At 46.2% G+C, this 23,987-nt stretch overlaps 2 protein-coding genes across 6 annotated transcripts in view; both read left to right on the top strand.

Moving 5' to 3' along the window:
• Positions 1–931: 931 nt before the first annotated feature.
• On the top strand, positions 932–9,879 carry C7H18orf32 (chromosome 7 C18orf32 homolog). Of its 2 annotated transcripts, none has more exons than XM_077346763.1 (3): positions 932–1,064; positions 4,297–4,540; positions 7,471–9,879. In XM_077346763.1, exons 2-3 carry the CDS (start codon positions 4,319–4,321, stop codon positions 7,543–7,545), a joined length of 297 nt encoding a protein of 98 aa, XP_077202878.1. In that variant the 5' UTR covers positions 932–1,064; positions 4,297–4,318; the 3' UTR covers positions 7,546–9,879. The 2 variants fall into 2 exon arrangements, with proteins under 2 accessions (XP_077202878.1, XP_077202879.1); XM_077346764.1 differs by having other exon boundaries at positions 966–1,044.
• A 1,067-nt stretch (positions 9,880–10,946) lies between these two features.
• DYM (dymeclin) overlaps positions 10,947–23,987 on the top strand; it is a 231,024-nt gene continuing 217,983 nt past the window's right edge. The window contains exons 1-2 of one of the 4 annotated variants that reach the window (XM_077346761.1): positions 10,947–11,256; positions 22,326–22,391. The gene's annotated coding sequence lies outside the window, so the exon portion shown is untranslated. Of the gene's footprint in view, positions 11,257–13,923; positions 13,943–22,325; positions 22,392–23,987 lie in introns of those variants that run through there. The other 3 variants (XM_077346758.1, XM_077346762.1, XM_077346759.1) reach the window with 3 other exon arrangements.

The raw sequence follows: 23,987 nt of genomic DNA, 5'->3' as shown, positions 1-23,987 counted from the left end.
GCTAGCTAGTCTTCTGGGTATTACAGCTTGTCCTTTCTACCAGCTACTCGGAGGATTGAAGGAATATTTTGAGAAGGTTAAAGGGTATTATTGTCAGTTCTGGGTTGGAAATACATGAAGAATTTGGAAGTGGGGCCTGAGGAGGGTTGGTGTTTGCAAAGGGGTGGGGCTTCAGTTGGATATAACGCACTCGAGTGCACCTACAGGGGCATTTTTGGCCAGGTGAACTAATTTAGGGGTAGTCAACCTGTGATCCTCCAGATGTTCATGGACTTCAATTCCCATGAGCCCCTGCCAGCGTTTGCTGGCAGGGGCTCATGGGAATTGTAGTCCATGAACATCTGGAGGACCACAGGTCGACTATTGCCTGGAGATCGGTTGTAATCCCATGAGCTCTCCAGCAGCCCTATTAAAGGGTGAAGATTGGTCTATGGCCATACCTTATGGAACACTGGAATTAGTGTTGTGGCCCCTAAATGGCCAAGGGTGGTTCAAACTTTGGAATCCCCAACAACTCTTCCTTCAGTCTGGATTTTTATGTACCCAAAGGCAACGGGGAAAGTGTTTGGATCAAGGCTTAGTACTAAATTCTCCAGCTGTAGCTTTACAACAGAAGAGTTGACAACAGCCTCACTTGGATTACAGGGGGCCCCTAGCTAGGAAACTTGAGGAATCTAAAAATCCAATAATAATAAATAATAATAATAAATATATGGAAGCAGCATTAATATTCGGCGAGAACGGAGCAGGAAGCAACGTTTTCACGAACTCCTAGCCGCTCCTTTTCACCCCCAGTTCCCAAAACAGCAATTCAGGCGGAGCAGGAAAAGGCATCAGCGATCGTGCCTCTCTGCCTCTCGTGTCATGGCCGAAAGGGGGCGGCCAGATGGGCAGGCTCCCGAGCGCCTCCTTGTGAGTCACATGACGGCCGCGACTCGTTCCCATTGGAGCTCGTTGCACGACGTCACTTTTCCTCTTACCCGGAAGGGAAGCGTCGTTTGCCCTCCAGTCTAAAGCTCAGTTAGGCGTTGGAGACCTCCGCAGGTGAGTTCCTGCCCGCGCAGGTAAGCCCGCCCTTCCCCTAAACACTTTTATTTGGAAATGTAAAACCTGGCATGGTTTTCACAGGGCAGTTCGGCTGTTCATTTATAATGGCTGATTTTATTTTTAAATTGGATTTATTTGGGGAATAGGTAAGGGGGGAGTGTTCTTTCTAAGGAAGCAGCTGAAATGCCGCCCAGTGAGAAATTCTTCGCCTGTGCAACGCAATTAAACCCAGGTGGCCATTTTTATGTCAGTTCATCCCATGCTGAGGCCTGGCAGCGGGTTTCCAATCCCCAGGTGAGGCCTGGAATGGCAGCTGGACTCCAGGTGAAAGAAATCAATTTCCCTGAATGAACAGGCTGCTTTGGACATAAGGTTGCCAGCTCAGGGTTGGGGAATTCCTGGATTTTGGGGGATGGACCTTAGGGGAGGAAAGGGACCTCAGAAAGGTATAATGATATAGGCCCACCCTTCCAGGTTGGTATTTTTTTCAGGAGAGCGGATCTCTCTTGACTGTGATTCCAGGAACTCTCCAGGCCCCATCATGAAGTTGGGAAGCCAATTTGGTGGGTGGGTTCCATGACACTATTTCACTGGGGTTCTGCTCTTACCCAAACTCTACTCTCCCCTGGCTTCACCCCTGATTTTCAGGAATTTCCCAACCTGGGGGTGACGGCCTTAAGTAGTAATTTGATTCCAAATCTGTACACCTGCATCTGAGGAAAAAGCAAGCTTGTAAGAGTTGTTCGTTGGTTTTATCTTGACTGTGTCTCTAAATTCTAGAGAGGCATTCATGTTCATCTGCTTTATTGTTCATCTTTGTTAAGGATTTATATACCCCATTCAGATTCATTCTACTTCAGCAGGTGGGAGTGATCTGCATTCCTTCTGGGGGGTCACTTATGCTTTTCACTGGATCTTGTTTCCCATTCAAGCTTGGCAGTGCAAAAGTTTATACTTTGCCCTGAAAAACTGAGCCTCCAGTTCTCTCTCTCTCTCTCTCTCTCTTGCTTCCCTTTGCTGTCTGTAGCTTTGATATAAATTGTCGGCTCCTTGGGGAAGTGGCCTCAGACTGGCAACAGGTGAATGTGTGAGTCTTCAAGGTGACACAGAGCTCTTTGTTTTTTCATCCTTTGTGGCTCACTAATATATGTGCTGGCCTGGCTAACCTGATCTGGTCAGTTCTCAGAAGCTCATCAGGATTAGTTCTGGTTCCAGCTTGGATCACCAAGGAAGTTCAGGGTCAGTACACAGAGGCAGGCAATGGCAAGCCACCTTTGAATGTCTCTTGCCAGGAAAATCCTACAGGATTGCTGAGTCAGCTGCAAGAGACACATACATACAGAATCATAGAGTTTGAAAGGACCACCTGGGTCTAGTCCAACACTCTGCACTATGCAGGAGACTCATAAACCTATTGTTCATCCACTGTCACCTGCCACCCGCCACCCCCTTGAGCCTTCACAGAATCAGCCTCTCCATCAGATGGCTATCCAGCCTCTGTTTAAAAATCTTCAAAGATGGAGAATCCACCACCTCCCGAGGAAGCCTGTTCCACTGAGAAACTGCAATAACTGTCAGGAACTTCTTCCGGAGGTTTAGACTGAATTTAGAATAATAGAATCATAGAGTTGGAAGGGACCTCCTGGGTCATCTGGTCCAACCCCCTGCACTATGCAGGACAACCTGTTCCACTGAGAAACCCCTCTAACTGTCAGGATCTTCTTCCAGAGGTTTAGATGGAATTTCTTTTGCATTAATTTCATCCCACTGGTTCTGGTCCGTCCCTCTGGGGCAAGAGAGAACAACTCTGCTCCATCCTCTACATGGCAGCCTTTTAAATAGTTGAAGATGGCTATCAGGTCCCCTCTCAGTCGTCTCCTCTCCAGGCTAAACAGACCAAGCTGTATATATATATCTACAGAGAAAGAGAGAGAAGATTCAGGTGTGTTTCCATGTTGGTCTGAAGCAGCAGCACAAAGTTTGAGTCCAGTGGTACTTTTAAGGCCAACCATTTTTTATTCAAAGTATAAAGTTGTGTGCATGCACTTTATTTATTTTATTCATGTAATTTATATACTGCCTGTCACTGTGACGTCTTGGGGCAGTGTACACAAAAGGTGCACAGAACATTTGGAACAGTATGAACAAGAAAGAATATAAACGGTTAACAACACAACATATGGGTAATCGTGAACAGTTGAAGGGGATAACAGCAACAATCAGGGACAAATTGGATGTCAAGGTGGCCTGGTTAAGGCCTGTAAAACGGAGCTCTTCCACCACGTTTATGGTCGGGGTCAGTGCTGGAGCAAAGGGTATGGGTCCCCCTTAGTATTTTCCGCCGCTCAGCTTGGTGCAGCTTGGTTTTCCCCCATGCTGCCCTCTTAAGGGGCTTCCTGTTAGGAGGGTTGTTCTGCTATCTTGGCTGTTGTAATTGTAATTATTGAGGTTTTAATAGGTATTTTATGACGTTTTATTGTCTGGATTGCTTTCTGTAACCTGCTGTCAGGAGTCTTGGAGCCTGAGGACAGATTTACAGGTTTACAACCCTCGACCTTACCCAGGAGGCTTGAGGCATTGCCCCCCCCCATTGTCTTAATGAACTTGGCCACAAGCTAGGGAATTGGCTGCTTCCATTGCTCCCCCGCAAGCCTCTGGGGGTCCATGGATCCATGGTTAGGAATCTTGGAGTTAAGAGTATAGGACTAGGACCTGGGAGACACAAGTTTGAATCACAGGCTTCCTCGGGAGGTGGTGGGTTCTCCATCTTTGGAGATTTTTAAGCAGAGGCTGGGTAGCAATCTGACGGAGAGTGTGATTCTGTGAAGGCTCAAGGGGGTGGCAGGTGACAGTGGATGAGCGATAGAGTTGTGAGTGTCCTGCATAGTGCAGGGGGGTTGGACTAGATGACCCAGGAGGTCCCATCCAACTCTATGATTCTATGAATCCGCCACATATAAGAAAATCAGATCTGCCAACACAACAATATCACCTCCAATGAGGGCCCACATTCGGCCTGTACTCCAACAGTTCCGCTGGTTACTGATTGAATCCCTCACAGGGTTCTTAGCTTGAGAGAGCTTGAGGGAGCGACGATTGGAAGCCGCTTGGAGAGTCCTCTGGGTAGTGAAAAGCGGGGTATAAGAACCAACTCTCCTCCTCCTCCACCCCTGCTTGTATGGGAATGATGCCAAACCTTTATCCTGATTGTGTCACTCTCCTTAATGGTCTGCCCACTTTTCCCGCAAGGGCCTGGACGGGAAGAGCCGCCATGGTTTGCATTCCCTGCATCGTCATCCCAGTCCTGCTATGGGTCTACAAGAGGTTCCTGGAGCCCTACCTCTACCCCATCATCTCTCCTTTCGTTAAGCGCCTGTGGCCCAAGAAAGCCGTGTCGGGAGCAGCGAAGCAAGACCAGAAGGACAGCTCGGGAGGAGAACGGGAGCCACTGGCCCCACATGAGACTTCCACGGATGAGGCTGAGCTTTCAAAAGTGAGAGTCATAAAACCTCTCTCTCTCTCTCTGTCTGTCTCTCTCTCTTGTAAACAGTTCGTTTTCATACAATCAGATTGCTCTGCTGGTTTAGTGTGTGTGGGGAGGGTTCCTTGGAAACAAAATGCCCTCGTTTTTATGTAGTGGTTAAGAGGCTTCTGATCTGGTGAGCAGGGTTTGAGTCGTCAATCCTCCACATGCAGCCAGCCGGATGACCTTGGGCTAGTCACATTCCTGATAGTGCTGTTCTCCAAGAGCACTGTCAGAAGCTCTCTCAGCCCCACTTACCTCCCAGGGTGACTGTTGTGGGGGGAGGAAGGGTGGGCGATTGGAAGCCGCTTTGAGACCCCTTCAGGTAGTGAAAAGCGGGGTATAAGAACCAGCTCGTCGTCTTCTTGTCAAGCATTCACCCAATTCGATCTGCTGATAGCTATTATCTGCTTTCTTTTTTTGTTTTTTTACTGCTATATCCGTGCCTTCCCAGGAGTCACATTATCTGTTCCGGCACCGTCCAAGGAAGAGAAAAATAAGCCTTTCATTTCAAAGCAGACTCGGAAATATGTGTTGAGGGCTTTACTGTAGGACTTCTATTGTCTCAGTAATGGTGTACTTAAGGCAGCTGAGCCTTTCTTAGGGTTTCAGTTCTCTGCTCGTATAGAGGGGGCACATCGAACCGGATTTGCTGGTGAATATTTACAGCATTCTGCTGAGACAACAGACTGGCATGACTGGAAAGGTGATATGTGAGAAAACAGATCTGCGCTAGAGACAGAAGATACACCCTTCTTTCTCCTTCACGGAGCTGACGTGTCTAAGAGGGTTTCAGTACATTTAGTGCCCTGAAACGCTGCCCGAGATGCATTGTGTTTCTCATCTTCCCTGCGTCAGGGCCATCGGGGAGTTCACCTGAGCTTTTTTTTTAGGATTGCACAATCTCTGTTGCTTGTGGTGTAGCCTGGCTGGAAGGGGTTTGGGATCAGCTTTGCCAGGTCCTTCGTTGGGCCACTGTACTTGGCTGGTGGGATCCATTCAATGTCGAGGAAATCCCAAGTCACGCAGGCCTGCTCCAGAGAACCGCTTAAGGTTTTCGGATGACTGGAGAAACATGTTCCTGGCAAGTTACCCCACCAGAAAATGATGCCCTGTATTCTTGCAAGGTGTGCCTCATCAGTGCTTCCAAAGGCAGCCCCTTATAGGATGCATTTTTGTAGTCTAGCCCTGAAGGTTTAGATAGTACAAATAAGGGCTGCAGTGTCTGAATCTGAATTAAGAGGATGTCGTTGACCAACCTTCCCCCCCTGGAGCTGCTGGTGGGACACAGCTTTTGTTCACTGCTGACAGCAGGTGTAGCATTTGGGCTGATCCTGCGTTGAGCAGGGGGTTGGACTAGATGGCCTGTATGGCCCCTTTCTATGATTCTGTGATTCTGTTCATTCAGATCTTTCTAAGCTGCTTTATGGCCAAAGCGGCTTACAAATAACAGGTTTTGTGAAATCAAAATGTGAACATTAAAATAAATCACATTTTATATGTCACACACTATTGGTCAGCAAAATTAAAACCAGAATAAAAGGATGCATTTTTATAATTGGATTAGCACTGTAGTATAAAATAATGGTTCAGAAGGTCATTTTGGAAAGGGACAGGATTGTAGTCTTTTCATGTTTGTAAATCCCTTTGTGTGTTATATATCACAGGTTTTTTTTGTTCATATCGTTTTCTGCTTCAGTAACCCTGTAAATTGCATTGTTTATTGGATGTTTTATGCTGTTTGCTTGAATTGCTTTTAATAATAGTTTGACTTGAGGTTCAGTGATAAAGACAAGCCTTATAAAAAAAAAGTTAATTACAATAATCTCCTAATAGTCACATGTGGCCTGCTCTGAGGATACTTAAATCTGCAGATCAGGGTCAAACTGACTTCAGCAGTTCTGCAAACTTGGGAGACCCCTGAGGCTTGCAGAAAATCTGAAAAAAAAAGAATAATAAGGAGAGAGGATTTAAATCTCCCCCAAATTTAACCCCCCCCCCCAAAAAAAAATAGTTTGTACAAATTCAGACAGTGTGCCACCAATCTACCAGGCACTGAAGCTATAATTGCAACAGGGAGGCAAGTTCTCAGTGCCCTCACCAAAGCAGCGCAGCTGCCATGCTGGCAGAGACTCATGGGAATTGTAGTCCATGGACATCTGGAGAACTAGTTTGGCCACCCCTGCATGAAGCACTAGGCCAGTTGCAGTTCTGGGCACCCTGATGGAATTAGAAGATCCCTGTAACAGTAACAGTAAACCCCATAAGTACCAGTAACAGATGAAGTTGCCTTCTACTGAGTCAGGCCCTTGATCCATCACCTAATCAGGCTGGAAGCAGTTCTCCAGTATCCTAGAAATAGGTCTTTCATATCACCTACTGCCCGGTTCTTAAGGTCCCCGGGCACAGTGCTAGACTGCCCCCGGGGTTGCTGGACAATCTACCTCGATTTTTACCATCACCAGTGTTGTAATGTGGACCGACTCCAATGGCTCCACTGTGGGGACGGGAGTTTTTGGTATTTTACCGCCATGTTATAGATTTATAGCATTGGGGAACTGCTTTTAGGTTATTATTGTATACATTGTATGTGGTTTTATGGAACTGGATATTGTTTTATGTTATATTACTGTGAACCCCTGCGAGCCAGCTTGCTGGGAACAGCGGTATATAAATCCAATAAATAAACAAACAAACTAGGGAGGCCAGGGATTGAACCTGGGACCTTCTATATGCAAGGCAGAGGATCTTCAATGAAGCTGCAGCCCTTCCATGGTCCAATGGAGTTGACATTCCAATAATCTCTGATTTTGGAATATGAAGATGCTGTCCACCCCCCACCTCCCCGGTGATTCATATAATTTTTTCTTCTTTTTTTCCATCTTCTTCCTGTGTTTCAGACCAAAAGCAATGGGGTCGTGAATGGATATGCTGGAAAGGAGCCTGCTGAAGTATCTGACAAAAAGACGGATTAAGGGAGCGCATGCCGTGGGATGCAAATGGCTGCTGCGGGGAAGGAGCCGGTGAAGCCATTCCCACTCAGGGGAGAAAAAAAAACGTCATTGCACTTTTAGCAGAATGAAAACTTAAGAAACTCTCCACACTCCCACACTCTCACCCTCTGGGAGACTTAGCAAAATTCTGTCTGGGTAGCTGGGGAAAGTGCAGTTCTAATCTATTGCTCTGGTTCTCTTGACATTCCCTTTGCTGGAATATTCTCCAGTTGGTGCCCGTCGGTAGGGTAGAGATTTTAAGGTCAGGACTTTATTAACTGCTGTGTTTTGTCAAGCTTGCTGCTTATTTATTTCACAAACTCCCCTGAAATGAAGGTCATCTGGTCTCCCACTGAGCAGTGGTGGGAAAAACACACACACGTACCAGTTTTACATCAACGTGACCTCACTTCCAGGGGAAACCTGGAAGTGATGTCACATTGCTCTAGGAATTGCCAGAAACTCTGTGGTATGACTGGCAATGCCATTGCCTCTTGGGGAAATGTTTTTTACCATAGAGTTTCTGGTAATTCCTTGAGCACTCTGATGTCACTTGTGTTCTTGCCCCCCCCCCAGAAGTGACATCATGATGCGCGCAATACCAGCGCCCTGCATGTCTCCGTCCCCCACCCCAATTCCCTGTTGGTTGTCAGACACCGCTCTTCTTTCAAGTCCGTTCTCCTATACTTGTCCTATCCACTGTAGTCAAAGAGAGCAGGCCTGTAAATAGTTGAGAGCTTTATAATATATTAATAGGTGGTGAATCTATTCCTGTACAGTTCTGCCTTGGGTGGTTTGGCAGGCAACATGACAGTCTTGCAAATGTCACGGAGCAAAACGTGTATGAGTGGGTTGGATCCATTTCGAAGGCAGCCCTGATATCCTAGGAGACAGAGGAAAAAACATCCAGGATTTTTTGAGGCAGAGTTTTATGGGAAAGATTCTCTATCTGGAGTGTAAACACTTGTACAACAATTTAAAAAAAAATCCATGTTATCCGTCTAGCTTGTACAAAAGCAAGGAGGCATTCTTAATAAAGTATATTTGTTTTATAGGGGAGTGAACCTATGAGGTTTTTTTGTTTGTTTTCTGGAGTCTGGTGAACGGAGGCCGAACAACCGCAGTTCAGGGTCAGCCCAGTGTGTTCCAGCGGTGAAACAGGAAATCCTGCATCAGGGATTATTTGAAAAGGGATTGGAACTAAAATGGCTGATATTATAATGCCCCTGTATGGATCTTGGGTGCAACCTCATTTGGTATACTGCATGTACATAGAATCATAGAGTTGGAAGGGGCCATACAGGCCATCTAGTCCAACCCCCTGCTCAACGCAGGATCAGCCCTAAGCATCCTAAAGCATCTAAGAAAAGTGTGTATCCAACCTTTGCTTGAAGACTGCCAGTGAGGGGGAGCTCACCACCTCCTTAGGCAGCCTATTCCACTGCTGAACTACTCTGACTGTGAAATTTTTTTCCTGATATCTAGCCTATATCATTGTACTTGAAGTTTAAACCCATTACTGCGTGTCCTTTCCTCTGCAGCCAATGGGATCTGATCACCATATCTTAAAAAGGACATTGCAGAGGTGGAAGAACATACAGGAGAGGGCAACAAAGATGATTAGGAGGTTTAGCATGGTTCCGGCACTCCTTTTTGACCCAGTTTATGCATCCATTTTGCTGCATAAACAAGGCGAATCTTCTGACTTGTAAGCATAAACCAGCAGTTATGCATGCTCTGCAAGTCTCTGGCATAGGGCAAGCCACTCTGGGAGCTTTCTGAGCAATTTGCTTCCATGCACACTGCAATCCCAGCAGGAACGAGGCAGAGAAAGCACATCCGTCGCACCGAATGGCCGAGACAAATGCGTCTTGGAAGATCTAGTGCAGGGTGTCAAGATCTTTGGCACACGTATCTTCGCAATGCAAATCCCATATTAACACAGTAGCCCAGGGCCCAGCCACCTCCTTTTGCCCCTGATTGGTAGCAAATAGCTGTTTTCTGCATTTTCCTTTTCTACATTTGTTTGCACATGATTCTCATTCATCTGTTTTACTCTGTAGAAGAGCTGTGTGTCTACCCAGATCTTGTTTTAGCCGTATTGCTCTGTCTGTACCAGGAGAAAAGGGCCAGGAGTTCAGTACCAACAAAATTTGTGACGGGTTGAGCTTTCCTGAGTCACTGCTCACTTCTATTCTCATAAAAAAAGGTCTAATTTCACTTTCCCCTTAATGTGGTCTTCTCAGTTAATGGGCATTTGTGAAAATGTAAGATGCTGGATGAAAAGCTTGTGATTATTAAATACATTTACGCTTATGACCTTATTTATTCATTTATGGTGGGATTTATAGACCGCTGCTCCCAGCAAGCTGGCTCGTGGCGGTTCACAAGTCATAAAAACAGTACACAATATAAAAACGATAGAAACCCATTAATAAAGCTAAACAGCCCCCCTAACGAGATACAAATTCGGGGACTCCAAATTGCTGCAATGGGTCAAGTGTGATTTAGATAAATCAGGAATAAAACAGATCCCAGAAACATTTAAACCAGACCAGTTTTCAAGATTCCTTTATTGGAAAATCTCTGCTCTGCAATGTTTGTTATGGAAAAGGTGAATAATAGAGGACATCTGGAGCGCCAAAGTTTGACTACCCCTGACCCAGAGTATCTCTCTGTAATGGTTTATAAGAGGCCGATTTTAAAGATTTAATCTTCATTTTAAATTTATTTTGTATATAAATACATATATAAACTATATTGTTGTGTAGTGTTGCCACCTGCCCTGAGCCTATGGGGAAAGACAGGCTACAAAAATAAATATTAATGTTAATAATAGTTTTTATATCCTGCTTTTCACTATCTGGTTGTCTCAGAAGCTTACAACCTCCTTCCCTTCCTCTTCCCATAACAGGCACCCTATGAGGTAGCTGTGGATGAGAGAGCTCTGATAGAAGTTTGTAAGAACTTATTACAATTCTTATTGGGATTAGGACTGGTCCAAAGTGGGGCCAGCTGTATGGGGAAGAGTGGGGAATCAAAGCCGGCTCTCCAGATCAGAGGCCAGTGCTCTCAACCACTACGCCAAATAACTTATAACATTCTGCCCTCTGGTTCATCATTGCAACAACCACCCTGTGAGGTAGCTCAGACTGATACCACGTGACCCTAACGCTTCCTCTCATGGGTTAACGTGCATTATGCCAATAGGGTTGCCAGATTCAGGCTGGGATACTTAAAAACAAAAACGGTGCAAAAGAACCCCCGCGCTGCCCCGCTCCCACAGGCTTATTTCCCCAGACTACATTTCCCGGCATGCCTTTCGGGAAGCGCTCAGAGCCCAAACGAGAGAGACCCACTCCCGTCGCGCGGACGCGAGCAAGGGGGGGCGAGGCCAGCGGAGACCAGACGGGGCACGTGACGCCGCCTCCCGCCCCCTCCCTCCTTTCCCATTTCGGAGCAGGATGGAAAGTTGCGACGACGTGGAAAGATGGAAGCGGTTGGCGTGAAGCGCTAAGGAGGGGGAGTCGGGCGCGCGGGAAGGCGGCAGTGCGCGTGCGCCCGGGCGCGCGCTCTCCCTCCCTTCCCTCCCGAGTCCTGAGGAAGAGAAGCCGGCGGCGCGCGCGTCCCGTGCGGGAGGGGGGGGGAGGGGAAGGTGTGTCGCCCCCCTTCCTGAGGGGCAGCTGGAGCTGGGTGAGTCGCCCCCGCCCTGCTCTGTGGGGGTCTCATGGGGGTCTTTTGGAACCTGTGTGTGGGGAGAGTGGGGCACAGTTATGGTGGGGAGGCAGGGTATTGGAGGGGTTGGGGCAGGAGGATGATTGACAGAGAGAGGTGAGGAGGAGGGGCAGTGGTAACCATGACGATGTGGGGGGGCTAGAGGGGCTTGGGGTTAAGGGAAGTGGGGGGGAACTCCCATATTCGCCCCATAGATATTTACCCCAGTGGCCTATTGGGGGTTATTCCTTCCTTAACCTTTTAAAAAAAGAACAAGGCAGATCATTGTTATTTATATTATATATTTATTGTCCCTTGACTTCTGTCCCGCCATTCCCCAAAGGGGCTCAGGGTGGCTTGCAATAAAAATTTGAGTCCCATGGCACCTTTAAGATCAGCAAAGTTTTATTCAAGGTGTGAGCTTTCATGTGCAGGCACAGTTCCTCATTAAATACAATACTGTTTGAAATTTGGGATTTAAAATTCAACTAGTGCTGTTGGAAACTGCCATACAGTGGCTCTCTAGCCACCATGTCTGTGGTTTACAATTCCCACGAGCCCCCGCCAGCAGCATGTAATCCCTGGACATCTAGAGAGCCACAGTTTGGCCAGTTTAAACCCTCTCCTGTAAGCCCTTCCCTTTACCTGTTTGTACCTTATAGTAGGAGATCAGTGCATTCTGGTTGATTTTTTAATTGCATTTTTCTAAAACTATGATTGCAATCGATGAAAATTCTAACATGTATAAATAAGCTATAAATAAACAGAGAGCACATTCTTATCCTGCCCTTCCTCCAGTAAGCTCAGAGTGTCTGTGGTGCTGGCTTTTTGATTGCTCCCTTCCACAACAGCCCTGAGAGGTAGATCAGAGGGAGTGACTGGCTGATGATCACCCCATGAGTCTCATGGAGATTTGAACCCAGGTGTCCCAGGTCCTAATCATACAATGTAATTGTTACTGTGTGCTGCTTCTCTTGTGGTAGCATGAAACAGGGATTAGAAAGGGGGTGAATAGAAGTCCCCTCCAATCATTTGCAGCTTGCCTAGTCTTTTATACCCTGATGTACCAGATAGCCCATGACATGCATACTCAAAAGTAGGCCACACTAAGAATGTTAATGGAATAGCCTTTTTTTTCAATACTCTTGAGCCCGTGCTCTTGCAGAAGGACCCAGTTCAATCCTTGGCATTTCCATTTTAAAGGACCAGTCAAGAAGTGATGTGAAGGGTTGCTCCCTGTGACCCTGGAGAGCTGCTGCCACTGAGATCCTCACCTTGATAAACCAGTGGTCCAACTCAGTGTAAGACAGCTGAATGTGTGTTGTGGTAGTATTTAAATGATATTCCCTCCTTTAAAGCAAAGTGAGGTGTGTCCTATCTCTGGGGTAGTGAACCTGGATTTGTTAATGTGTATACAGAATCTTGCATATGGGTACTGATGAATGACAGGTGCTTCGGAGCCCCACTGGTTTCTTAAAGGGTGTGTTTGGTGTGTTGTGGCTAATGTCCTTGCCCTGAATAGCCCAGGCTAGTGCAGTTGTATTAGATCTCAGAACTTAAGTAGGGTCAGTCCTGGCTAGTATTAGCACGGGAAACCTCCAAGGAAGTTTTTAAGCAGAGGCCTAAATAGTCATCTGACAGAAATGCTGATTTTATGAACTTAGGCAGATTGTGAGTGGGCGGACAGGAAAGGATATGCCAGCTGTGGGAATTGCCAGTGTGGGATGGGGATCACTTGGGCATGAAATTGGGGTCACGGTGGGTGGGCAGGTAGTTGTGTGTTCCTGCATTCTGCAGGGGGCTGGACTAGATGACCTTGGAGATCCCTTCCAACTCTGATTCTATGATTTGATATTCACTGTGTGGCTGAAGGGAGGGCAGAGCAGCCGTGAGGTTGACGGAAGTCAGCTGTGTCCTGATAGCACTTTCCACCAGCAGTGGTTAATGGGCAGGATGGGCTTTCACTTTAGAGGTGGGGTGCGTATAACAGCTACACTGTCTTTGCCATTAATGTAATCAATCCCGTGGGGTTTTGTGTCCCTGGCTTCGAGCCTGCTGCAGTGCCTCTTATTAGGCCAGACCTGAGAATCTGAACAAATATTCAGTATTAATGTCACTGTAGGCTCATTTTGCAGCAGAGGAGTCAGAGCACCTTCAAGACTAACTAAATTTATTTGTTTGATGGGTTGTAGCAGGGGTAGTCAAACTGTGGCCCTCCAGATGTCCATGGCAGGGGCTCATGGGAATTGTAGTCCATGGACATCTGGAGGGCCACAGTTTGACTACCCCTGGTTTGTAGTATCTAGTAGCAATCTTGGGGCAGTTAACAACATAGAGAAGCCTGTACATTCATAGTTACAACATAATCAATTAAAACTAGTTTCAGCATTTAAAATAATAAAGTGCTCCGACAGACCCCTCCCTAGAGCTTATGCGTGAAACATTTAAATCTCATGTCCCTAATTTGTGGCAGAGGAGCAGCTTTTGGGAGTCACTATTTGCTTCTTCGTTAGAAAAGGGAAAGCGTCCAAGAGCACTTTTAAAGACCCAACAAATCTGTGGCAGGAGAGGAGCTTTCGTGAGGCGCTGCTCACTTCTTCAGAAGAAAAAAGCCAGAGTCCAGGAGCACCTTCAAGACTAACAGAATTTGTGGCGGAAGAAAAGAGTAAGCATCCAGGGGCACGTTAAAGCAATGGTTCTCAACTTTCCTAATGCCGTGACCCTTTAGTTCAGTTCCTCATGCTGTGGTGACCCCCAACCATAAAATTATGCAAGTGTTCTTCCACATAAATTAAACCAAAACTGACCAATGGCGTGAAGATCCATTGTTTAGGATTGTATATAAATTAGTTTTTTCCCAGGGTTTCTTAGTTCAGTTCTGCCTCTTGTCCCACCATGCTGATCTCGCTCTTTTCCGCTGCTCCAGACAGACGAATGCTCTATCTCAATCTACCCCACAAGGCTGTTGTGTGGATGGTGCCCCCCTCAGCCAAGCTGCTTGCCCTGCCACGACCCCTGTGAAAGGGTTGTTTGACCTCCAAAGGGGTCTGGACCCCCAGGTTGAGAACCACTGCTTTAAAGTCTAGGGGACAGGGCTTGAGCTTTCGTGGGTCACCGCTGTCCAGAGACCAGGCTCACTTGTGAGGTGAAGAATGCCAGGTCGATTTCCCCCTGGCTTAAGTAATTGCCCTGACTGTTGTCACCAAGTGAACGTAGAATAGGAGGGTGCTGAATCAAGTTGAGCATAATAGAAGGTGGGTGACAGGTGGCTCGTCAGATATGCTACTTTCCCAAATGCTACTTGATCACAGATGCTTTAGGCCGATCCTGCACTGAGCGAGGGGTTCGGCTAGATAGCCTGTATGGCCCCTTTTGACTCTTTGCCCAGCATGCCTAGAAATATATCAGTCTGGGGAGAGAGCCGGACTTATGTAACGGTTCCTGAACAGAGTAACTGTTATCACTGCCGTAATCTTAGTCTTGATTATGGTAATTGCTCTCAAACACTGGAGCACGCAAGAGGAATTTCAGAATTACATTCACTTTTCTGAGCTCTGCAGTTATAGGTGACCTCGTGTCCGGGTCTCTTTGTATACCCTGGTTAGTTACATTCTTCCCAATGTTTAACCAGGGTTGAGGGAATCTGTCCCAGAGGAAAGGGAAGGTATGACCCTGTGGCTTGATCTCTTATAAAAACCATAAAAAGGCAGTCCCATTATGCAGAGTCCAGGGTACTGCAGATCTTTTTGACAGCAGAGAAACCTAGGATGGAATCTGAAACTACCTGTGTGCAGTGCCAATAAGCTACACAGAGCCTCCTCATCGTGAGCACAGATAACCAGTCACAACAAGCTATTTTTAAAAAATGCTGCAGCCAGTTGTATGTATAGCAGCCCTTGGCGTTCAGAATGGCTACTGTGGTTATATTTGGTTCATACAGGAAGAAAATGTTAACGATTGTGCCATGAATTGGGCCTCGGTATTGTCATGGTTTACTTCAGTCACAAGTTGAAACCATTTAACAAGAGAGAAGGAAGTACAAAAAGTGGGCTGACATGTTTATTCATTTTATTTCCTAATTTCCTACCCGGATAGGGCTCCCAAGGCCTTAAAACAACAAATGTTTAAATATTAAAACAGCATTTAAAATGCACAGGTTAGCTATTTATGGCCCACGTTACTCACCTGGACCCAAGGCAGATTACACAGCATCAGCAATGCAGTATGTTTAACAGTGCAGCAAAAATGTATAGACATATAACAGTTGTAGAAGGAGTTATAACTTCCAAGGTGTTTTACACACTCGTCCATTCTTGTGTATAGAGGCATGTATGTTTTATATTGCAAAACAGTTTGTTAATTTCAGTACATGTGTCAGAAGGCCGGTTGCTAGTGTGCTTATAGGTGCATGGAAAAGTACACTGGCATGACAGTATGTGCATTTCCTCATTCACAAGTTTGTATGAAAATAAAGCAGGGTGACTTGTCCTTTGAGTTATGTGATCACAGCTTTTGAAATTGGAGTTCTGTGCTATGGCAAGCCAATTCTGTGACCTGTGTCAATCAAGCACTATGTTAATGTCTTTGTACAAATTTATTCCATTCATGGTGAAAAGGGGACAAGAAGCCTTGCAGAGCGTAAAAGTGCTTCCAGGTTAGTCTATCTGTAGTCGAAAAGACTGAGAGTCCAGTAGCACCGTAAAGACAAAGAAAATTTGTGGCTCTCATGTATCTGAAAAAGTGAACAGTGGCTCACAAAAACTAATTCCCTGCTCAAATGTGTTAGTCTTTAAGGTGCTACTGGACTCATGCTCTTTTCTACCCTGGAGGATCTCTGAAGTTTTTCTTGCACCAGCGTTTATCCCAGCGTTTCCTTTCAGGTTGTTTTTGGAAGTAAAATTGTGTGAAACTATCGGCGTCCATTTGAGTTATTTGGAGGAAAAGCTGGGTAAAACATTATGAACAGAAATTCCTTAGGTGGTTGTAGTGGATGTAAGAATACAGAATAACATTTGGTGGGTGGATGTATTGCTATGGCCACCTGTCATCTGGTTGTTTTCCCCCTAATACTTTTCTTTCTTTTTTTAAAGTATGACAGATGTCATTGTATTTATGACCCTTTGTATTGCCAGCATGCTTGTTGCTCAGGATTATTTTATAAAGAAACACGTTCTTAGTAGTCCTTTGGCTGTTTTCCCAATCTGGGAAGCTAAGCAGAGTTGGCCCCACTTAGTACTTGGATGGGAGGCCAGGAAGGAATTCCAGGGCTGCTACGCAGAGGCAATCAATGGCAAACCACATCTGTTCATCTCTTGACTTGAAAATCCTATGGTGGGGTGGCCAAACAGTGGCTCTGCAGATGTCCATGGGCTGCATTTACCATGAGCCCCTGCCAGCATGGGAATTGTAGTCCGCGGACATCAGGAGAGCCGCAGTTTGGCCACCGCTGTCCTATGGAATCCCCATAGATCCTATAGGGCAGTTTGGTGTAGTAGAGCTAGTTTGGTGTAGTGGTTAGTAGTGCGGACTTCTAATCTGGCATGCCAGGTTCGATTCAGCACTCCCCCACCTGCAGCCAGCTGGGTGACCTTGGGCTCGCCACAGCACTGATAAAGCTGTTCTGACCAGGCAGTGATATCAGGGCTCTCTCAGCATCATCCACCTCACAAAGTGTCTGTTGTGAGGAGAGGAATGGGAACGCGACTGTAAGCCGCTTTGAGCCTCCTTCGGGTAGGGAAAAGCGTCATATAAGGACCAACTCTTGTTCTTCTTCAGTAATATCAGGGCTCTCTCAGCCTCACCTCCCTCACAGGGGGTCTGTTGTGGGGAGAGGAATGGGAAGGCGACTGTAAGCCGCTTTGAGACTCCTTTGGGTAGAGAAAAGTGGCATATAAGAACCAACTCTTCTTCTTCTTCTTCCCATAAGTTGGGTCAAACTCGACAGCACCTACCAATATGTATCCACACCAACCTGCATGACCCAGGCTAGCTCAGTGTCATCAGATCTGAGAAGCTGGGCAGGGTTGGCCCTGGTTCGTGCTTGGATGGGGGACTACCAAGGAATCCCAGGGTGGCTTCACAGAGGCAATCAATGGCAAGCCACCTCTTGTATGTCTTTTGCTTGAAAACCCCATAGGGATTGCCATGTCATTTCGGATTTCACAGTACTTTCCGGTATCACATTGGCTGGGCTGTTATCCTTTCTTACACAGAGGCAATGTACTATGTAGTTGCTGTAACCAGATGGGAGTTTAAACAGCGATAATGCTAGATATAAAGTGGAGTTGGGGTAGACTTTTTTTGGATTATGCAGAGAGGCTTTTAGTGGAGTTTTCATAATGGAGGGAAGAGTACGCATTTCTGATTACTGGGAAGTGCGGTGGTGTTTGTAATCTTCAAAAGCCCAGAAGTTCAGGTCGTGCCCTTCTGGCAGGATTTGCAGTGACGAGGGTGGAAATGACCAGTGAACCAAAAGGTAAAATCAGCAACAAATTATTTCCATTGTAACATATTTCTTTAATTGATATGCTCAAAATCACTTTGCTGAAAGAGAACAAAATTTGAGTCCAGCAGCACCATTAAGAACAACAGAGTTAAATTCTGGATATGAGCTTATCGGTGCATGCACACAAAAACCTACATCCAGAGCAAAATTGTTGGTCTTAAAGGTGCCACTGGATTCATACTTGGTTCTGTTGATTCAGAACAACAGGGCTGCCCGCCTGAATCTGTTTGCTGAAATTAGTGAGGCGAGGTTATATGAGATTTATTCACTTCATCTATACCCCGTTCTCCCCACTGGGGACTTAAAGCAGATTACATTGTTTCCCCTGCCTCCTTTTTATCCTCACAACAGCCCTGTGAGGTAGGTTAAGCTGTGAATGTGTGACCGGCCTCAGATCACCCAGTGTGCTTCCGTGGCAGAACGAGAAACCGAGATAGCTGTATTTGTTTAGAATTTTACAGCCCCTTTGTGTGTGTGTCCGAAAATATTTCATAGGTGTGCTGGAAAAGTAGGTTTTTATACCCAGATTTCACTGCCCGTAGGAGTCTCAAAGCAGCTTATAATCGCCTTCCTTTCCTCTCCCCACTACTCCCTGTGAGGTAGGTGGGGCTGAGAGACCTCTTGACAGAACTTGTTTTGTGAGAACAACACTCTCAGGACTGTGACTCACCTAATGTCACCCAGCTGGCTGCATGTGGAGGAGCAGGGAATCAAACCTGGCTCGCCAGATTAGAAGCTACCACTCTTAAACACTACACCACACTGAGTGTCTTGTGTACCGTACTTGTACTTGTTCTAGAAGGCATCTGCTGATAGATTTAAGTTTTAAACTAATGATTTCTGATTATGGCTAGGAAGTCAGTTGTCACACGTCTGCCTAGCTTGTGACAGATGGCAGTGAGCGGACCACAGATAGGGACAAAGTTTTGAGACAGCTGCTCTCTTTCAACTCGCACAGTTTTGTAGCTGAAAGTAAAATTGATTTTGTTAACTTTTGAGAGGGTCGAGATCCCTTCTTGCCGTAGGCTGCATCTTTTTCCATTTGAGTGTTGCGGTAGCTTCAGAGAAAGTAGCTTGTAAATGTACATAAGGATCTAGGCCAGTTCTGGGAGAGCAGAAATGTATGGAATATGGAGATGCATCTTTAGTCAACCGAAATGCATAAAACAAAAGCAAGCTCTGGCTTACGTGTTTGGACTATCCTAACGGCAGCCCGAAGGGAAGGCAACCACGAAATTGACCTTGTTTGTAAACTGGTTAGAGAAATTAAATTAAAAAATTAATGGAGAATGCAGGCAAATGTTCTCTCTCTCAGCTTGGCAGTGAAAAGGACTTAATCAATCTGGTGGATTGCCTCATTTTCAGTGTGTTTGCAATCCTGTGGAAATGCAGTGTCAGTTCAAGGTATCTGAAAAAGTGGTGCAGTCAGAAGGCTGAACATTAGAGGTATTAAGTAAACAGAAGTTACACAGCAGAGCTGTAAACATACTTTGTGGTGTAGTGATAAATTGGAAAACGTGGCAACTAGCAGGATGGCCCTGCTGGCGGAGTTACCCCAAAACCCTAAGCATCGTTCCCATCCTGGCGCATGCAACATGTGTGCACTAGCCCTGTGATGCTGCCACAGTGTTGGTGATGTGTGATGTCAACCTAGTTTTGCAGTTGACCCTCCTGACCTTGAGGGTTCACTGGCTGAGGCGGCAGTTTCTAGATCAGTGGTTCTCAACCTTCCCAATGCCGCGACCCTTTAATACAGTTCCTCATGTTGTGGTGACCCCCAACCATACAATTATGCAATGGTTCTTTCACAGACATTAAACCGAAACTGACCAATGGCGTGAAGATCCATTGTTCATGATTGTATAGAAATTGTTTTTTTCCCAGGGTTTCTCTGTTCAGTTCTGCCTCTTGTCCCACCATGCCGATCTCGCTCTTTTCCACTGTTCTAGACAGACAAACGCTCTATCTCGATTTACCCTGCAAGGCTGTTGTGTGGATGAAATGGGAGAGGAGCGATGTCGGCCACTTTGGGACCCCCTTGGAGAGAAGGGCGGGGTACGAAGCGAGTAACAAAAACCAATGATTTGGAAGAACAAAAATTGAGACCGGGGCACCTTTAAGACCAACAAAGTTTTATTCAAAGCATGAGCTTTTTTGTGCAGGCACGCTCCCTTGGACAAAATTGATTTTCAGGAATCACTGATTTGCTCACTCTGCCACAACCCCCGTTCGACCCCCAGGTTGAGAACCACTGTTCTAGCGACTGTGCCTATGGAACTAATCTACATTTTTCAGAGTATCATGTGGGTCTCCTCAATAAAAATGCCAGAAATCTGCTTAACAAGCAGGGAGCACTGTGCTGCCTTCTTCCACTCCAGGCTTGTATTTTGGGTGCCAAAACTGGTAGTGCTGAAATAGCAGCCTGGAATTTTCCAGGTTTTGTTTTCTGATGCTGAGATGATGGATGCTTTTCAGGGTGGAAATATGGATAGCTATAGCAGTCTGTAGAAGAGTAATTGTCCTGGTTATGTAAGCAGTGTCCCAGTGGTACCTGTGTGGTAAATAGAAACCATTGATACCTGTGAACATGAATTCTGAAGTACAGTCATTAGGAAACACTGAATGTCTGTTTGTTGGTTGAGATTAGCGTGACGTAAATTAGATTGTGGGGAAGGGTATAAAATCCCAAGGCTAGGGTGGATCAACAGGATCCGTCATGGCTACAGTTTAGGGGTCCTATAACTAGGGGAACACTGCCACCATGCAAAAAAAATAATTCAATTGGTTAAAAACTGCTTTTGGAGTAACACTCCCATTCACAATTTGGAATGAAGTCTGTGCACAAAGAAGAAAAATTAGGATGGCATTTTATTTTTTATTTTATTTTATTTGAATTTGAATTTTATGCCGCCCTTCCATATAGCTCAGGGGAGGCTACACGGAGCGGTCTAACATATAACATAGTCAAAACAATAATTCACACTGGTTTTGAACAACACAATTTCAGTGGTCTTAATCAACACTACAATAGGAACGGCAACTTAGCTAAAGCTCCCCCCCCCCCCGAGATGTCAGAATGGTTCAGGCCATGGAGGAGATGTCTGAGGGGGACCTATGGATGTTGTTGGGTTTGGTCAGTCTCAGGCAAATGCCTGGTGGAGGAGCTCCCTTTTGCAGGTCCTGTGGAATTGTGGGAGTTCAGGCAGGACCCTGATCTCCTCTGGGAGCTCGTTCCACCAGGTGGAGACCAGGACAGAAAAAGCTCTGGCCCTTGTTGAGGACCAACATGCTTGCTTGGGACCAGGGATCACTAACCAGTTGGCAGTGATGGAGCATAAAGCTCTTTTGGGGGTATAGGCAGAGAGACGGTCGCTCAGGTACACTGGGCCCAGACACTGGGCCTTGAAGGTAAGAACCAAAACCTTAAGCTTGATCCAGAATTCAGGTGGGAGCCAGCTGAGTTGTTGTATATACTTAGATACCACCCTCCCCTGAGGGCAGTTTACCTGGAACGTAAACAATACATGGGACTTAGCTTCTAAATAACATATGAATGAACTGCAGCAATAGTGACATGAACATCAGCAACTATAACAGAGGGTAACAGGTCTACATCATTTCAAACAGGACCAAGGTTCAGAACGGGTACATGCCTGGAAGAAGAGCTCCCTTTTGCAGGCCCTGTGGAACTGTTTTAGTTCTGTTAGGGTCCTGATATCCTCTGGGAGCTCATTCCACCAGATGGGGGCCAGGACAGAGAAGGCTCTGGCCCTGGTTGAAGCCAAGCGGTCTTCTTTAGAGTTGCTATAGGCTTCCATATTGATGTTTGACATTAAGGTAGTGGTGCCAGGTTAGCTTCATGGGGTGCAGGGGCAGGTGAGGAATGGAGCAGAAGGCAGGGTGTGTGTGTGTGGAAGAGGAATGGAGTCTGAATAGGGTCGGCAGGTTCCCCTGGCCCCTGACAGGGAGTGGTGGGGATGGATAGGGTTGCCAGATCCAGGTTAGGAATCTCTTGGAGATTTGGAGATTGTGCTTGGGAAGGAGATGGACTTCAGTGGGGTACACTACCATCAAATCCATTTTCCCTGCAGAGGGAACTGATCTGGATATGAGCTGTAATTACAGGGGATCCCCAGGTCCCACCTGGAGGCTGGCATCCTTGAGACAGCAGGAAAGAGGATAGTATTAGATGAGGGAAAAAATCAGAGAGGATGAGAAGAAGAAATGTGGCTAAATGTGGCTTTTAATTCATTTCCTAGATCCCTTCCTAGTTTGGGGGAAAGTTATTTGACTAGTGCATATCAGCAGCTTGAGGGGGTGTGTTTGCCGTGAAGCAGGATATAGCTGTGAATAAGGAGATGTTACTCATTAACTTTCTAGTATTTCCATATGACATGTTCCGTGAAGACTGCCTCTGTAGGTATGAATACCCTGTTTGAGAATACCCCTTGAAAGTCTTGGTATTGTTGCTGGATTGTTTTGGTTTGAAAAACGGGCTACAAACAAATAAAAGTATTTCTTTTGCTTTTTTTTTTTTTTGCAGAAGTTCCTGCATTCTTCTCTAAAGGAGTGCTTGAGTTCTCTCAGCCAGACACACTGAAAATTACTGGTAAGAAGCTTGTTTGGGCAGGGTTAATGTTTGTTTTCTACACTACACATTTTAGGACACGGTATCTTGTGGTTTGCAGTCATAAAAGAAAGGCACAGGGTTCCAAATGGTGCATTGTAGAGCACTAGCAGAAATTAAGGAGAGTGAAGAGTTGAAAAAAGGTAATATAAAAAAAGGTAATAATATTTGTGAAACAGCCTGGAGGGTGGAACGTATCTGGCTGTCCAAGTTGGAATAGGGCCAATCAGGGTGCAGCCAGCAACACAAGATGCACCCTGATTGGCTCTGCCCCTACAGCTCCCTCCCTCCCTCCCTCCCTGGACACTAGCCACATTCCTCTCAGACGCGGCAGAGACAGAGAGAGACACACAGAGCCCTGCCAGACCAAACACGAGCCCTCATTCCCTCCTATCGCTCCTGCTGCGAGGGAGGCAGAGAGAGACACAGAGAGAGCCGCCCCTGCTGCGAGGGACAGAGAGCGGTCCCAAACTGCACACCAGCCCTCCTTCCCTCCTAAGAACGAGCCTTGATTACCTGCTATGCCTCCTGCTGCAAGGCAGGAGGCATAGCAGCAAGGAGCAAGCAGCAAGCAGCAAGGAGACATGCAGCCAGAGGGAGAGAGAGAGCTGCACCTCCTCGTGTCCCCTGGGTCCTAGTGCCCTTTGCATTCCTGCTTGCAATGGGCTTTCTTGCTAGTTAAAATAATAACTATTTTCCGGTTATATAAACTCTTTCCCTCACAGTGAGGCTGAGAGACCTCTGAGAGAACTGTGACTGCCTCTGGCTGCAAGTGGAGGATTGGGGAATCAGACCCGGTTCTCCAGATTAGAGGCTACTACTTTTCACCACTACACCAAGCTGGGTCTCTTGGGTTAGCTGTGTTAGTTAGTTATATTCTTCTTGTCATCTTTAAATGGGGATTAGATATATTCATGGAGAATAGGGCTATCAGTGGCTATTAGCCATGATGACTGAGGTAAACCACCATATTCATAGGTGTTCAACCACTAAAGCCCGCAGGTCTCAGTCTTTATGCCCTTTCCAGAGGAACTGGTAGGTCACTGTGTGAGACAGGGTGCTGTACTAGATGGACCACTGGTCCAATTCAGCAAGACTCTTCTTATGTCCTTAACCCTTGAGAACTGTTGATAGATGCTACAATAAAATCCTTGTAAGGAGTGGAAGTTCAGGAGGTGGGGTGACCTAGGATTTGTTGAACATCGAATTAAAGCTTCTACTTTTTAGAAATTTCAGTTGCATCTCAGATGAAATGTATAATATTTGTGGTCCAGGGCCTGCATATCTGAGAACAACTTTTCCACCAGGCTTTTGGTTGCAGCCAGTGAAACAGTAACATCGACTGGGCCCTTCATACACATACCGGTTTCCAAGGTGGGGTGCAGGAATTTATCTAACAGTTTTCTGGAAAGAGTTCCATAGCAATAATACATCTTTAACAATTGGCTCAAATAATATTTGGGAAACAGCCTCCTGGGCGGAGACTGTCCGGGGCCTGTCTGGACTTTGCTTCTGGTCCCAGGGGCCAGTCTGATTGTCCCACCCCCTCAGGCCCGCCCTCACAAACCCAGCAACACC

This window comes from Paroedura picta, chromosome 7, assembly GCF_049243985.1.
Source record: "Paroedura picta isolate Pp20150507F chromosome 7, Ppicta_v3.0, whole genome shotgun sequence".
Taxonomy (NCBI): domain Eukaryota; kingdom Metazoa; phylum Chordata; class Lepidosauria; order Squamata; family Gekkonidae; genus Paroedura; species Paroedura picta.
Note: the sequence above shows the minus strand (reverse complement) of the source record. Positions and strands in the feature narration are given on the sequence as shown.